The sequence below is a fragment of the Hakea prostrata genome, chromosome 8 (genome assembly GCF_041222555.1).
Source record: "Hakea prostrata isolate BN-2017 chromosome 8, UWA_Hpros_2, whole genome shotgun sequence".
Taxonomy (NCBI): domain Eukaryota; kingdom Viridiplantae; phylum Streptophyta; class Magnoliopsida; order Proteales; family Proteaceae; genus Hakea; species Hakea prostrata.
The window spans coordinates 13908105-13922706 of NC_142607.1; the positions used below are offsets into that span (position 1 = coordinate 13908105).

Sequence of the window (14602 nt, forward strand, 5' to 3'; positions counted from 1 at the left end):
AAATGCTTTTGTTTGATTTTTCTTAGTGATCTTTTCTTTTATAACTCCAGATAGATTTTGAGCTCCAGTATCCTAGTTCATTTATTGAAAATTCCGTGCAGAGTTTGTCAGCCATCAGTCATGATTGAATTTTGACACTAATTGAAGTTCTGAATATCTATTGTCTTTTTTTCAGCTCTTTTAAATCGTAAATGATTATTTTCCAGAAGACATTCTTCTAGCGAAATTGCTACAACCTGACCAGATTTCCTTCTCGGTTCCCTTCCTTTATCTGATTCCAGAATTTACTTCCTCTTCTTATGCCAGGTTATAGTAAAAGAACATGAGCCATACCCTATGCCGTGGCTTATTCCACCAATCTCCTTACCGGCCTACTGTTCTAGAGCATCGGGGTAAAACCAATCCACACAGAGTCCTCATAAAGGCGTTGTATCACATTTCACCGGCAAAACCAGAGACGCTACAGTTATCGAAGGCCCTAATTCCCACTAGATATCGACAGAACGGTCGTAAGGTCGAAAAGAGGGACATTATAAAGGGAAGACGCATGGCTTCTGCTTCTGTTGTTCCACGTGCCGTATTAACTACAGGCCCTGCTCCCGAGGTATTTTTCTTTTCATATGGTTTAAAAATGGTCGTTATCTTCTACAGACGATGTATTCTCTGAATGCTTTATGCTCACACAGCGCTTGAAGCTTGCACATCATCATGTTACATTCCAGGTGCAGTCAATCATACTGCCTATGTGTGCAAGTAGAGATGATGAATTGGTTCACAAATTGCCTTGTTGTGACTGACACTACAAATTATAGAATCTCTGTTTTGATAAATATTGAGCCATGGGGTGCTCGGCAACTTACCAACGGAGGAAGAGTTGAAAAGCACGACTTAGATAGCTTTGTATTGTAAGGTTACACAGTAGAATTGTCATTACGTTGTGGCCAACAATGTGGAGGGCACCTTGTCATGTGTCTTTCTTACTTGTAATGCACAATACAACAGTTAAATTTGCATCATATTCTCTTTGTTTTATTTATATTTTCAAAAATGAGCTAATGTCTCTTGATCCAATTACGAGGCTCTAGATCTTACTTCCACCATGAAGCGCAAATATACTTATTTACCCCATCCTCAACCCTGAAATCAGAGGTTCGCACCCCATCACTGAGAAAGAAAAGAATGACTATACAGATTGGGAATAGGACTGCATCATTATATACGAATCCACAGCTGAAATTTTCTCGGTGCTTAGACATAAAGAGATATGGTGAACCTTACCTAATTATTTCTTGACCTGATCGGTCAAAGCCCAGTTGAATCTATATGGGCTGAAACTTCAACAGCAGATGATTGACTTGGACCCTGATTTTGGTTATTGTGACAAGCAAGGATCTGCAACGAGTAACAGCAATAGAGGAAGGAAGAGAGAAAGGGATCGAGGGAAAAGAAGAGAGAGACTGTCAATAAAAACAGTTGATAGCTTTGCAGTCCCCCTCATTGTATACTTGTAGTAACAAAAACCAATTACAGAGGAAATCCAGTCCTAGTAGTCCAACTCTAATTTAAGAAGTAGACACTAGATACTAGGAAAGCGTAAAACCAAAGATAAAGATGACAACCAACTATGATAACTTGGAACCCCCTTATTGTGACCCATATCTTAACGGTTATCTAATTGAGCTGTTTGTGTTTTCAGGTGATCCTTAATGCCTTGATTTCAAAATATAAATCATAAATTGAAGGCTTTAATACAAATTTTCATAGTGATCTTGCTTTATAGTTACTTAATTAGGAAATTGGTTACATAAAACTTGTAATATCCTTTTTTGCTTCGATAAACATGTATTTTGAATATGTACCTCTCCCTAATTAGTTGGCCCACTATCTGCAAACATAAATTTAAGGGTGGCCTGTGCATCCGCAAATAAGATTTCAATATTGCAGGCCTCCTCAAACTCATCTGGAGAATCTCAAACAAGGAATTCTCTATCTAATCCACTCCTAGGCTCCCATCTCCTCTAGATGATTCCTTTTGAATTGTCTCCATTCCTTTTAATCCTTCTTGAACTTGCCGTAAGCTTCTCTCCCTTCACCCCTAAAACGCTATCTACTTTAACCTTCAAGATCGCCAATGGAACCTCCATCTCCTTCTAGCTTGATCCTTCACATACCCTTGGCATCCTCTATCATGTGGTTGGAGCTGGGGCAATCTACTACTCAGGCAATCACAAGCTCTGCCGTCTCTTCCATTTCATAAATTTCAGATCCTGGTTCCTCTTCCTTCATGAGTTGGACCATATCTAGCCCCTCCTGCCTCTCTTCCCTCTGCCCTCCTAGAGATCAGCTCCTCTGGCTTCCCTCTTGGACTAATACCTTCTCCTTGGCCTCTACTTGGAACCACATACGCTCCCCCTTTGCCCTGTCCCTTGGGCCAATCTCACTTGGTTCAAAGGCCGTGCATCCCTTGTCAAGCTTTCTCCGTTTGGAGAATTTTTCCCAGTGCCTTTCCACCCAATCCATGCTCAGTCACCTTGACATCCCAGTTGACCCTACCTGTATTTTTTGTCCTAAAGCTGAAAGCGTACCTCACCTCTTCTTTGCTTGCCATTTCTCCAAATCCATTTGGCTTCTTACATTCTCTTCTGTCTAATCTAGATCTAGGCGCCTCCACCACTTTAGCGTTGAGCCTAGTTGGATCCCCTCCTCTTTGGATGGTACCATGATAGCTGACATCATTGGGAAGCTTATTTTTGGTGCCTGTATTTCTCACATTTGGATGGAATGTAATTTTTAGAGGGACCCCCAAATTTTGCTCTATTGATCAATTTGGAAGGCCATATGCAACGGTGTACCACTCAAGCTCTCGCTTTTTCCTATCAAACCTTTAATTGATACCCAAAGGAACATGCACATTGTTGTCACTTGGGATTTAGATATCTCTCTGTTGTTTAACCCTAGGCTCTTTTGGCCTAGAGTTCCTCCCCCCTCTGCCCCCTTCTATTCTCTATTCTTCCCTTTGGGGTGTATAATATTTTCTATTCACCAAAAAAAAAAAGTATTTTGAACTTGAAGTTCGTATTCAAAATAATCCGTTCATTGGAGCTTTTTAGTCACCAGCCCCACACAGCTCTTTGTGAAATAAGTGTTACTTTAGGTGTGTCTATCAACAAAGTTCCTCTGGTTGCCCTTCATTTGGTAATGGAGATGAAGTTTAGGTAAACTGATGAAAACACCAGATATTCATGGTTCTACTTCTATGTCAATGGTTTCACCTTTAGTATGCTTAGAGACTGTAAAATCAAATTTCATTGATGTTCTCTTGACACCCATAGGTTTGTAGCTACCTAGTTATAGATTTATATATGCTCCTGAACCTTGATTGATATACTTAAAATACAGTGGAAAAAGTTGATAATTCTTATTCAACACTGATGAATATTTTAACCTTTATCTTTTTGACTTGTCTTTTCCCAGCTCTCAAGAAAATACATTCTTGAAGGAAACTCTGAACTACGGGTAATTTTTTCTCTACATTGTTGAAGCTGTCTGGAAATGAATCCAAATAAGTTTGTAATCCAGTGTTTTATATCTGCAACTGAGCAGGTTGGTATTGTTGCTCCTACTGAAGGACCAGGCTTCCAAGTAGAGATTCAAGTTACAAATAGCAGCAATTCTCTTATCTTACATTGGGGTGGCATTCCGTATGGAAAAAAGTAAGTCTGTAGGTGTGCCTGTATGCTTTTTCGCCTCCTTTTATTTCCACTTTTTTCACCTTATTTTTGTCCCCATTTATCCTCAATGGATTGTTTTTCTTTGATCCGACTCTTCTTAGGAGTTGGGTGCTTCCCTCTTGTCGACCTAATGGAACAAAGCTATACAAGAACAGGGCTCTTAGGTCTCCTTTCTCAAAAGTGAGTTTTATGTAGTATGAAAATGCATTCCATTTGGTTTTTGCATAATTCATATTTGTTTGTATTCTGTCAGTAGAAGGACTTAGTACATTGATTATGTTGTCTTTTTTACTTTTATTTCTTGTAGGCTGGTTCTGATTCCTTACTGAAAATTGAGGTTAAGGATCCACAACTAGAAGCAATAGAGTTTCTTATATTTGATGAGGCACGAAATAAATGGTTAGTGCTCTGCAGTGTTGATGATTTTTGTATGGTAACTTAAAACACTCTTTTGAAGTGAATTGGCTTATTGTATGGTGTAGGTTTAAAGATAATGGGAATAACTTTCGTGTTCAATTAGTACGACCTGACAAAAAAAGTTCGGCCATTTCAGTTCCAGAAGACCTCGTACAGATTCAGGCATATTTGAGATGGGAAAGAAAGGGTAAACAGCAGTATACTTCAGAACAAGAAAAGGCAAGAACTGATGCTCCTTCAACTCTATCTTTGATCATTTATTGTGGCTTTTGCATGAAGTTAGAAAAAAAAAGGCACTCTTTTTGCATGTGGGTACCCTTTCTTTACTTAATGTCATTCTCTTTTTGCATCTTGCTAATTTTCATTCAACAGTGCAACTTCAAAGCTTACACATGGGCAAGACTTGTGCTGATTCTTTGACAAACTTTTAGCTAGTATTCATTATTTCCACTTAAGATACTTGAGAGGGTCAGATTTTATGTTTTTAGAAGAAATTGGAGTATGTTATCTTTGGAGGTTGGTCAGTGTTGCATGCTTCCTTTAAGCATGTGTGGCTGCATGTTTGATATCCTCTTCTGTAGATGAGCAGGTCATGATTCACCAATTTTTTCTGCTTGAAATGTTCTTTTCTGGGATTTGTGGTTGGAAAAGTTCAAGACTTTACATGGCTCAAGCAATGGAGGAGTTAAATCAGATTAGCATTAAGGACATAATAGGGACTGAGCCTAAAGCTTGTGATACTGGAATGAATTTCGTTGTTTGTTGGGTGCACTATTGGAATACTCAGAAAATGTCATCCTTGAGGTTCATTTCTGGCTTTAGGAAGGCTAGGATTTTGTCCTTACAAATTGAAGTTGCTAATACCTTTTGATGAGATGCAACATGGCCAATGAAGGTGATTCAGGATATGCATCTTGTTGATTTTCATAAGTCATTAAAGTAAGCATGGTTTAGCATTTCAATTGAAAATGTAGCTTTGTTTGGTGTTGCCTTCGTACTTTTTATGAGTCAAAGTTTCTTCCCTCATTGCCTCCCTCTCCCACCTGGGAAAAAATGAGTGAGGAAAAACGAAGCAGTTACAGAATTCCATGGAAGCTTTATTTTTTTTTTCAGCCATTGAATTAAACATTTCCTCTTGAAGATCCTAAAAACTAAGTTCTTAACCAGTTCATTTGTATCAAACCCTTAAAGCAATGTCTACCACTTTTATTATTTATTTCTTCTTGCATTGGATTTTTATGTCTAGGTCTAATTTTCTTCACAAATTTAGGTTAGTTACTTCATTTTCAAAAAAAAAAAAAATGTTGGATATGTTTGGGTAGAGTTATGTTCAATTTTAATATATTGTAGCATCATGCTATGTTGATGGGAAGTTCTTTTTTTTTTTTTTTTTGGGTGAATAAAAAATATCATAAACAGGGTAAAAGTGCCCAGGAGGAGACAACAAAGCGATATCAAGACCCTAGGTAACAACAATGAGCTCGCTCCTTGGCGTCTAAAAGCAGCTTGTGGATAATAATAGAGAGCTTGGAGCATACACCTCTACATATGGCCTTCCAAATCTACTTAGGAGATTTGGATTTCGAGGTCAATTTGTGGCAATTTCAGTCCATCCAAATGTGACAGAAACAAGTGCAAGAAAGGAGATTCCCCATAATGTAAGCAATAGAGGAGCCTCCAAATGTAAAGGTGAGCTAGCAACACTCAGACTCAAAGAGAAGGGGGCGCCTACTTCAAAGCCAGATGGAGGTGAGGCTTGGGTCTAGATTGGAGTGGGGGCAGGCAAAGAAGAGATGGTTAGGATCTTTTAGCTCAGGGAAGAAGATATAGGAAGGGGGGGGGGTTGGGATTAAGTGGCTAATCAGGATGGATTGGGTGGGCAGGTAGTAGGAAAGGGTTGGGGATTTGGCCTTTGAAGCAAACTATAGGTTACTCCAGAAAACCTTAGGGCAAGGGGTGCATTTGAGGTTCCAAGTATAGGCCGAGAAGAAGGGACCTTTTTTAGAGGGGAGCCAGAGGAGAGCATCTCTTTTTTTTTTTTGGTTTTAAGGGGGGGGGGAGGAGGGATAGGAGGAAGAGGGACTTGACTTAGTTAAACTCAAAGGGGGAGGGATAAGAGAGGGGATTCTTTGGAATGCCTAAGGAGTAGACTGCTTTAGCTCCGACAACATGGAAGAGAATGCTGAGAGGATGCCAAGGGTCCAACTAGAAGGAGATCTTTGGCTCGTCCGCGCTAGAGTTAGAGATGGGAGAGAGAACAAGGGTTGGAGGGATAGAAGTGATCTCGAGGGAGAGGGGGAATAGTCCAGAACGAGTCCTTTTTGAGGAAGTAGGAGTAGTGACCCAGATGGAGTCTTGTTTGGAGGAGACTTTCTAGATGAGTTTGAAGAGGCTAGCAATATTGTAGCCTTTAATTCTTCAAAGGCTGAGGCCTACTTTTGATTTAGGCCTACTGATGGAAGTGTAGATGGTGGGATGGAGAAGTTTGGAGGGATGGAGCGTCCTATATCTACTGGTGTGACATTTTCAATCCCCAAATCTTTGATAAATGTTATGTTATCCCTCTTCCGTAGCTTCCTCTGGGAAGGCCAAGTATGATTAGCATGGACCTACTCGCATAGGGGAGAAGTTTTCCCTTCCAGAGTTGAAGCTTTTTATGAATTTGGTCAAAAAGACAACGGTGGGGACGAAGACGAGTTGCGATGAGAGGGAGCTCAAGATACTTGACAGGGAGGGAGTTGAGAAAGAAATTCATGAGGTGAAAGAGGGAGGAGGAAAGGGAACTAGAGGTGTCAAAGGGGAAAAACTTGGACGAGGAGGTCCATGCGCAGCCTAGAGAGGGATTCGAACTGCCAAAGAGAGTCTATAATATTAGAGATGGAGGGATGATTTGCTTTGTAGAAGATCATGAATCATTTGCAAAGGCAAGATGAGTAAGCAAGAAAGATTTACATTTTGGGAGTGGGGAGATGAGGTGGAGGTTCATTTTGGATTGAATTGTTGAAGAGAACTTCAAGGGTTAGGAAGAAAATATAGTGCGGAGGGAGCAGCCTTGGTGAATCCATCACGGGAAGGAAAAAAAACCACATGAGATCCATTCACTAGCACCGAGAAAGGGGGGGGGGAAGAGATGTAGGAGTAAATCCAGTGGATGAGTTAGGATGGAAGTTCATTTGGTCGAGGACATACATGAGAAAGTCCCAAAACAGGGAAGCACAAGCTTTGTGAATGCCAATTTTGAGGAGGGCAGCGGGGGAGGAGTGTTTTTGATCGAAGCCTTTGAAGATTTCCATGCAAAGGAGAATATTATCCGAGATGCTACGGCTGGGGATGAAGGCAAATTGATCAGGGCTCACAAGTGAAGGAACAACTTTAAGGAGATGGTTGGCTAGGATCTTTGCTATGCATTTATAAAGAAGATTGCAAAGTAAGATGGGTCTGAAATCTGACATGGAGGAGGCATTGAGGATCTCAGGGATGAGATAGAGAAAGGTTTGTCTGATATGGGAGATTTAGGAAGGGTTGAGGAAGAACCTTTAGTTGGCACCAGTAAGATCTTCACGGACCAGTGTCAACTTAAAGAGATGTATACTAAAGCCATTAGTGATGGGGGACAATTGGATTTATGAGATTGGACAGGGGAGGAGATTTCTCCATCCATTGGAATGGATTAGAGCAAGGAGGGGACAAATTTGTTGATGAGGCAGGGGAGGATGGGGGGCGGGGGGAGGAGGGTCAATGAGGGTGTGAAAGTGGTTGATGGCTTCAGATTTTATGTTTGAAACCAAGGTAGTAGATGAATCATCCGGGTGGAGGAGAGAGATGGAGTTTGCACTGTTCCTAGCTTTGATGGTCCAATGGAAGAAGATGAAGCTGGAGTCCCCAAGTTTAAGCCATTTAACCCTAGACTTTTGGTAAAAAAAGCTTTCCTCGCTAGAGACAAGGATGGATAGCTCAGCTGAGTCTTTTATAAGAGTGTTATGGAGATTAGAGAGAAGTTGGGATTGGATGTGGGAGAGATTTTAGTGGGTGGAGGCTCTTTTTTTTTTTTTTTTTTTTTTTTTTTTTGGGGGGGGGTTGTTGGAGGGAGTGGTAGTGTCACATCCCACCCTAAATCCACCAAGGGGGTACCCTATCTGGATTACCCGGGGAGTGAATCACGGTCCCGCCGATCAAGTTTAGGAACGATCATAGCCACTTAGCACAATAATATAATTAAAAGCAAGAACAATTCTTTGTATTCAAATAATTTAATAATAAAAGTCTATAAAAGATCTCAGAAGGTTTCACAAATAATATCAGAGTGCGGAAATGATACAAGTAGGACAAATAGTCAAAGTGTGAACAGGAGGGAGGAAACCCATCCTGTAATAATAGTGGAAGGTAGATCGACTAAAATTAAGGGTTACAACCGGTTCCCAATATGACAAGGGAACAGACTAAACTACGGTCTCAACAAGTTAACTAAAAGGTTAAAAAGAAAATGGGACGATATCCCAACACTAGCACACAAGTGCAAAGGCCGAACTGCTCCAGATAAGTCCCAATCTCGGACTACTGGTCTTTATCAACTTGTACACCGTGACCAGTGGGGTACGGGTCATCAACTTGGTATTCAGAGTGTTGACCATCATAGTCAACAGTGGTGGTACCTGCAGTAAAGTCTAACAAAAATGTTGCAAAAAGGAGTGAGTTCAAAAGAACTCAGCAAGGCAAGTTATTCCACAATAACATAGATACATGATACAAAACATAGCATGATGCAATATGATATGAAACACATGATGCAATTATGATTCTAACTCAATGTATGCTAGTCTCTATGGTAGACATGCTTTAAGTCATATCACCATACTTCTTTGGGTTGTCAGTCACTCCCCTTCAATCATACAAGATATCTTGGGTCTGCCAGGGAAGTTCGGTAAAGTCATCTCAAAAACCATGGTAGGGGAATCGGTCACCGCTCTCTCACATCACCGTTTGGTATAAGTATTGGCGCATGTCACAGTAAAGCCTAGCCCAATGCAAGTCATCTACTTAGTCATATCAACTCAGATCCAGATACGTCCATTCCTCGCCCCCGGCGATCCTTTCCGGTATCCTTCTCACTAGAGTCAGCGTAATCCCAGATTACGGACTCATCAACCCTATTGGTCATCCACAAATAGTAAACGGGAAGCTCTCACGTCCTCTCACGGATTGGTTACCGGTCTTGAGCGCCCGTGAGCCCAAGTCTAGCCATTTGCAACCCTGCCAATAAATGGCCCCTTTCGGGTATCCGTAGCATGGTTTATGTCCCCTACCGGATTGGTTACCGGCCTAGAGTGCCCATCAAACCATACCACGGGTCGTTCGGTCTCAATGCCCTTCCGATTCGGGTCTGATATGACAGGGACATCCTAGCCATACATCTAGACAAGTCCTATATATGTCATCCAATAATTCGGAAAAGCGTCGATGGGCATCTTCGGAGAACATCCCATACTATTCCCTCCGATGTCCAAGGACAGAAATGTCAATAGGACATTCCCCAATCCCAAATCATACCCATTCAATCACATTCTCAATTCCATCATATCATACATAAATGACATTTCATCATATAGAACGATACGTACCATAACATGATCAGTTACATATGAATTTATTAAGAATACATAATCATGATAACAAAAGAATATGTAAACATGGCACTACTATACTTGAAGTACTTATAACAGTCATATACGGTAGGAAATACGATAAAGAAGGTAAATCTACTAAGTCTCTAACATAGAAGCAAGAATCACATAATCTATGTAGTTATGGTAACAACCGTCCTTACCTTAAGTCGCGATGATGATAATCCAACAATCTCAAAAGAATGATCCAAAGATGGTAATAAGACCCTAGACAAACATAAATGAAAGGTTAGAAAAGAAATCGGGAAAATCGGAGGTCAAACGGGTCAAAACGGAGCAAGGTTGCTGTCAGCAACAACTTTGGTTGATGGTCCTTGGTCGATGGTATCGACCAAAAGGATCGACCAAAATTCTCTTCGGAACAGAATAGTGGATTTTGGTCCGAAATTGGTCTTCCGGGGCTTGAATCGATCTGAAACTTGGAGGGATGATTCATAACAATGTAAGGACACTACCTAGCAAGTATTATCACAATCCAATGGTCCAAATGAAAACCCCCAAATTGAGGTCCTATGTTCTAAAGACAAGAATCCTAGCATTCATGACAAATTGATGGAATTGAAAGGGAAGCTAGAGAATTAGTTGGGGAATAGGTTAGGAACATGATTACAATCATTTGCAAGCCAGAGATTAGACTAATCATACTCCACATCTCAGTTTAGTATAAGAAATCAAGTTATTAAGCAAGGAATCATGGTAATGTATATGTAAGGATCAAGATGCAAGTGAGGCATAGCAAGAATGAAGGAAAAGCAAGTATAAATGGGAAGAGACGTTCATGGCAAGGTGTTTGCAAGGTTGCAGCACCTTGGCCATGGTCTCATCAGTAAAAGAAGAAGGGAAGTGAGTAGAATAGAGAGCAAGAGAGAGAATCATACCTTGGAAGATGATAGTTGGAGAAAAGAGACAATGATTATTGTAGAAGATCATCACCCAAGCCAAAGAGGAGCCTAAGAGGAGCCTTCCCACGTTCTCAGGTGTTGAAATGAGTAAAATATCGTTCTAGGTTCGAGATTTCACTTAAATAGATGAAGGAATATCCAAAAAGCATCTTTTTCTCGATTCTGGGCCACTTTGGTCGATGGTCTTGGTTGATGGTATCGACCAAAACAGGTAACAGGTTTCAGCAGAAAATCCAGAAATAGTTCAGCAACTTCGAACAGGGATTCGGAGGGCTATACAAGGTCAAATTGAGTGAGGTTTTCTCCTACAAGTCAATCAAGAAGTCTAGTTTCCAGAAATACCTTTGGATCAAGCATGGGAGATCATTAGGTCCACCAACTAAGCTCACCTTCTTCGATGCGCAAGCAGGATTTTCCAGACATAGTTCAGCAACTTCGGACAGGGATTCAGAGGGCTATATGGGGTCAAATTAAGTGGGGTTTTCTTCTATAGGTCCATCAAGAAGTCTAGTTTCGGGAAATATATTCAGATTGAGCACAGGAGTTCATTTGGTATTTCAACTAATTCACCCCTCTTCGGTGCGCAGATTCAAAACTAACACTGACAATGCTCTTAAGTGAGGGGCATCATCGTCAATGTCCATGGGCTTGGGTTTCGACACCAATCATCAACCAAAAGGGTCCACAAGTCTCTTTTCCCCCACTTTGGGTCTTCGGACCTATAAACATAACAGATTCCGGACCGGGCCAAGGTTAGGATAAGGCCAAATATTACAGGTCTACCCTAAAGGAAAGGTCTAGCATGACTTCTTAAGGCTTTCAAAGATAATAACACAGAAATCAAGGTCCAACTTTAAGGTCTAATATCAAACAAGTCTTTCTTCACCCAAAACAAATAGGGTGCCCTGGTCTAGGTTTGGGCTGGATGTAGGTAGAAGGGAGGTTTCGACCAGGAAAAGTGGACTAAGGGAAGGAAGGAGGGGTTGGAGGACCACATGTCAAAAAATTTGGAGGGTTTGGGGCCAACAGTTAAAGGGATTGGTAAAAGAGATTGCAGTGCCATTAATAAGAGAGACTAGAGGAGGAAAAGTCCCCCATAGGAAGAAGAGAAAAGGGAAAGCCAATGGTCACTGACAAGGAACTGGTCAAGTTTAATGGCAATATGTATGGTGGCTAGTATGCCAATTTTGCTAAGTGATAGGGCCCCCAGTCCAACAAAAGTCATTGATCCTGAGGTTTAATGCAATCATTGAGAGCATTTAATGCTTTGAGATCAATGGAGTTACCCCTGCAATTTTTATGTGCGAAATGGATAAAGTTGAAATTGCCACTAATTCCCCAGGGTTGGGCAGTAGAGGAAGTTTTGAGGGAGAAGAGTAGATTCCCAAAGAGGATTATGTTTGGAGTTTGGTTGTTGTCATAGATAATAGAGGGAAGGAGGCTTCAAGAGAGGAGGAGGAGATATGGATGTGGAGGAGTTGAGAGGAGGAATAGGAGGGGGTGGGAGAGAGAGAGAAGCAGCCAGAATGGTGAGGTTCCAAAGAAACTAAATGCGGCCCGAATTAGGGTGGTTACAAATAGTGAAGTGTGACCACAATGGGCGATGAAGCTGTAATAGAAAAAGCATTTTCAGGGCAAACCCGGGTCTCAAGGATGGTGCAAAAGGAAGCTCCTGAATTTTTAACTAAAGTCTTCACTTCCAATTGCTTGTCAGGGATTGAGACCCTGAATGTTCCAAGTAAGTTTGTAAATCGTGAGGAAGGAGCGGAGGATGGAGGCAAGCTAGGGGAAGTTTGGGCCTTCTCCAACTATAGGTAATGTTGGCATTTGGCATGAGAGAGAGAGGGAGTTGGAGGAGAAGGGGGAGGAAGGGGGGATTGTAGACCATGGTGGGGGGGGGGAGAAAGGGGTCTGGTGGGAAGAGGGTTTGGCTGAAGTAGGAGATGGGGATGCTTCAGGCTGAGGGTAAGGGGTGGGGGGAAATGGGCCAAGAGGGGGGGGGGGTTCAGTTAGGCTGTGGGGGAGACTAGGGTTGGGTCAAGAGAGGGTTGGATCAGAGAGGGGGGAGATTGAGGGCTGGGAGGAAAGGAATGGGGTTGAGGTAAGTGCAGAATTGGGCCAAGAGGGGTGTAGGAGTGCTGGGACGAGTGGGGGGACTGACTAGCGAGTTGGGAGGGGTTAAGGTAGGGAGTGCTAAGAGAAGGAGGCTTGGCTGTAATAGATGTGGAGCAGAATGGGCTGGGTGGGTGAGGGATGGCAGGGTCTGTTTGTGTCAAAAGGTTAGAGTGGATATGTGGGCATTTGGGGATACGGGCTTAGAAGAAGTTGTCTAAGGGGAATGGACACTCGAGTTACAAGGGGAGGGGGTTAGAATGAGGTTGATAAGGGGGAAAGGGTAGCTAGATAGAAATCTTGTAGGGAGGTTGTTTGCTCCTAGATGAACAATGCAGAAGGGATACTGGTGCAGCCATTTTCTGCTTTGCAGAGGCATTAGGTGCAGGAGCAAATGCAGTCACAAGCAGGGAAACTTCCAAAATAGTGAAAGGCGCTCAAACCTGGGCAACAGAGAGATCATTGGCAATACCAGGAGTCAGAAGAGGGTTTCCATAATTGTGGAATCCCTCATCTGACTAGTCTGGCAACCTGAAGAGCTTGCAACAATATTGGTTAGGGCAGTTGGCGTAGGTGCAATTGCAGCAAGCAAGTCTTGACAGGCTTTAGAGCAATTGGTAGTCACAGCAGTTGAAGGGGCTTCACAAAAGGTCTTTTCAGCAGTGGCAGGGAGCATCGAATCAATTGGAGCAAAGGTAGTGAGATGATCACATTCACAAGTTTGCGGTGCAGGTTTCTCAAATGGTGAGGGAACAGGGTTCCTTGAGTCAACACCACTTGGAGTAGAGACGCCAGGGTCAGAGGTGTTGTAAGCCAGAGAGGGACATGTCAGAGGAGAGATCGAAGCAGGCTTCTGACAGTAGTGATGACGGCAATGAGGTTTTCTTCCTCGGCTAGGTTCATGATTGGAAAAGGGGTGAGCTGGAGAAGCAGGGTAGAGAGTGGTTCCATGGAGGTGGGAAGGGAGAGTCAGGACAGCAAAGGTAGAGGAGCAGAGGGGTTGGTGGGTGGTGGCAGAATAGCTGGAATGGAGGGTGGTGCCAGAATGGCTGCGGCCGAGGGTGGTGGAACAGCAGGGGTCCCCCTGCTGGAAAATGATGGAAAGTTCTATTGCAGGGAAGTAGTAAGCTTTGATATGGAAGTTGTGTTATGAAAAATCTCCTTTAAATCTCCTCTTCGGTATGAAATAATGACATAGCTGATACTTGAGATCATAAAACATTCTAGGTGAAACATCAAGTCTTTCAGTAATCTTACCTTTAAAAATAGCCAATATGTAATGCTTGAAGTGGAAGATTATGGCTTAGTTGGATAATTATCTTTTTATTTTCTTGGACTATTTCTGATAAAGAGTTATGCATGCAATAGGAGGAATATGAGGCAGCTAGGGCTGAACTACTGGATGAAATTGTTAGAGGTGCATCTGTTGACCAAATCCGGGCAAGATTGGAAAAACGTGATGACAAGAGTGAGAGAAGAGAACCTATTGTTCCTAAAAGTAAGAGCAAGATACCTGATGATCTTATACAAATACAAGCTTTTATACGGTGGGAAAAAGCAGGGAAACCCAATTATTCACCAGAAGAGCAACTTGTAAGTTTAAGCTTCCATTTGATGTTTAGTTGGTTATTGATTATTGATTAATGACTTGTTTTCATCTTTGAACAGAGTACATTTGAATTGATTCTCTCTTTCATGTAACTGTGGAAGATGGTACTTGTGGATTTGCTTATAGTCCTGACTTGCATGCTTTGTAAAA

At 41.9% G+C, this 14602-nt stretch overlaps 1 protein-coding gene across 4 annotated transcripts in view; it reads left to right on the plus strand.

Moving 5' to 3' along the window:
- LOC149007097 (alpha-glucan water dikinase, chloroplastic-like) overlaps nt 1–14602 on the plus strand; it is a 42366-nt gene that overhangs the window by 275 nt on the left and 27489 nt on the right. For 3 of the 4 annotated variants that reach the window (XM_089164728.1, XM_089164730.1, XM_089164729.1), the window contains exons 2-8: nt 307–604; nt 3475–3516; nt 3604–3713; nt 3833–3911; nt 4039–4130; nt 4214–4367; nt 14212–14436. In XM_089164728.1, coding sequence (XP_089020854.1) covers nt 323–604; nt 3475–3516; nt 3604–3713; nt 3833–3911; nt 4039–4130; nt 4214–4367; nt 14212–14436 — 984 coding nt within the window. In that variant the 5' untranslated portion in view covers nt 307–322. Of the gene's footprint in view, nt 1–306; nt 605–3474; nt 3517–3603; nt 3714–3832; nt 3912–4038; nt 4131–4213; nt 4368–14211; nt 14437–14602 lie in introns of those variants that run through there. The other variant, XM_089164731.1, reaches the window with a different exon arrangement.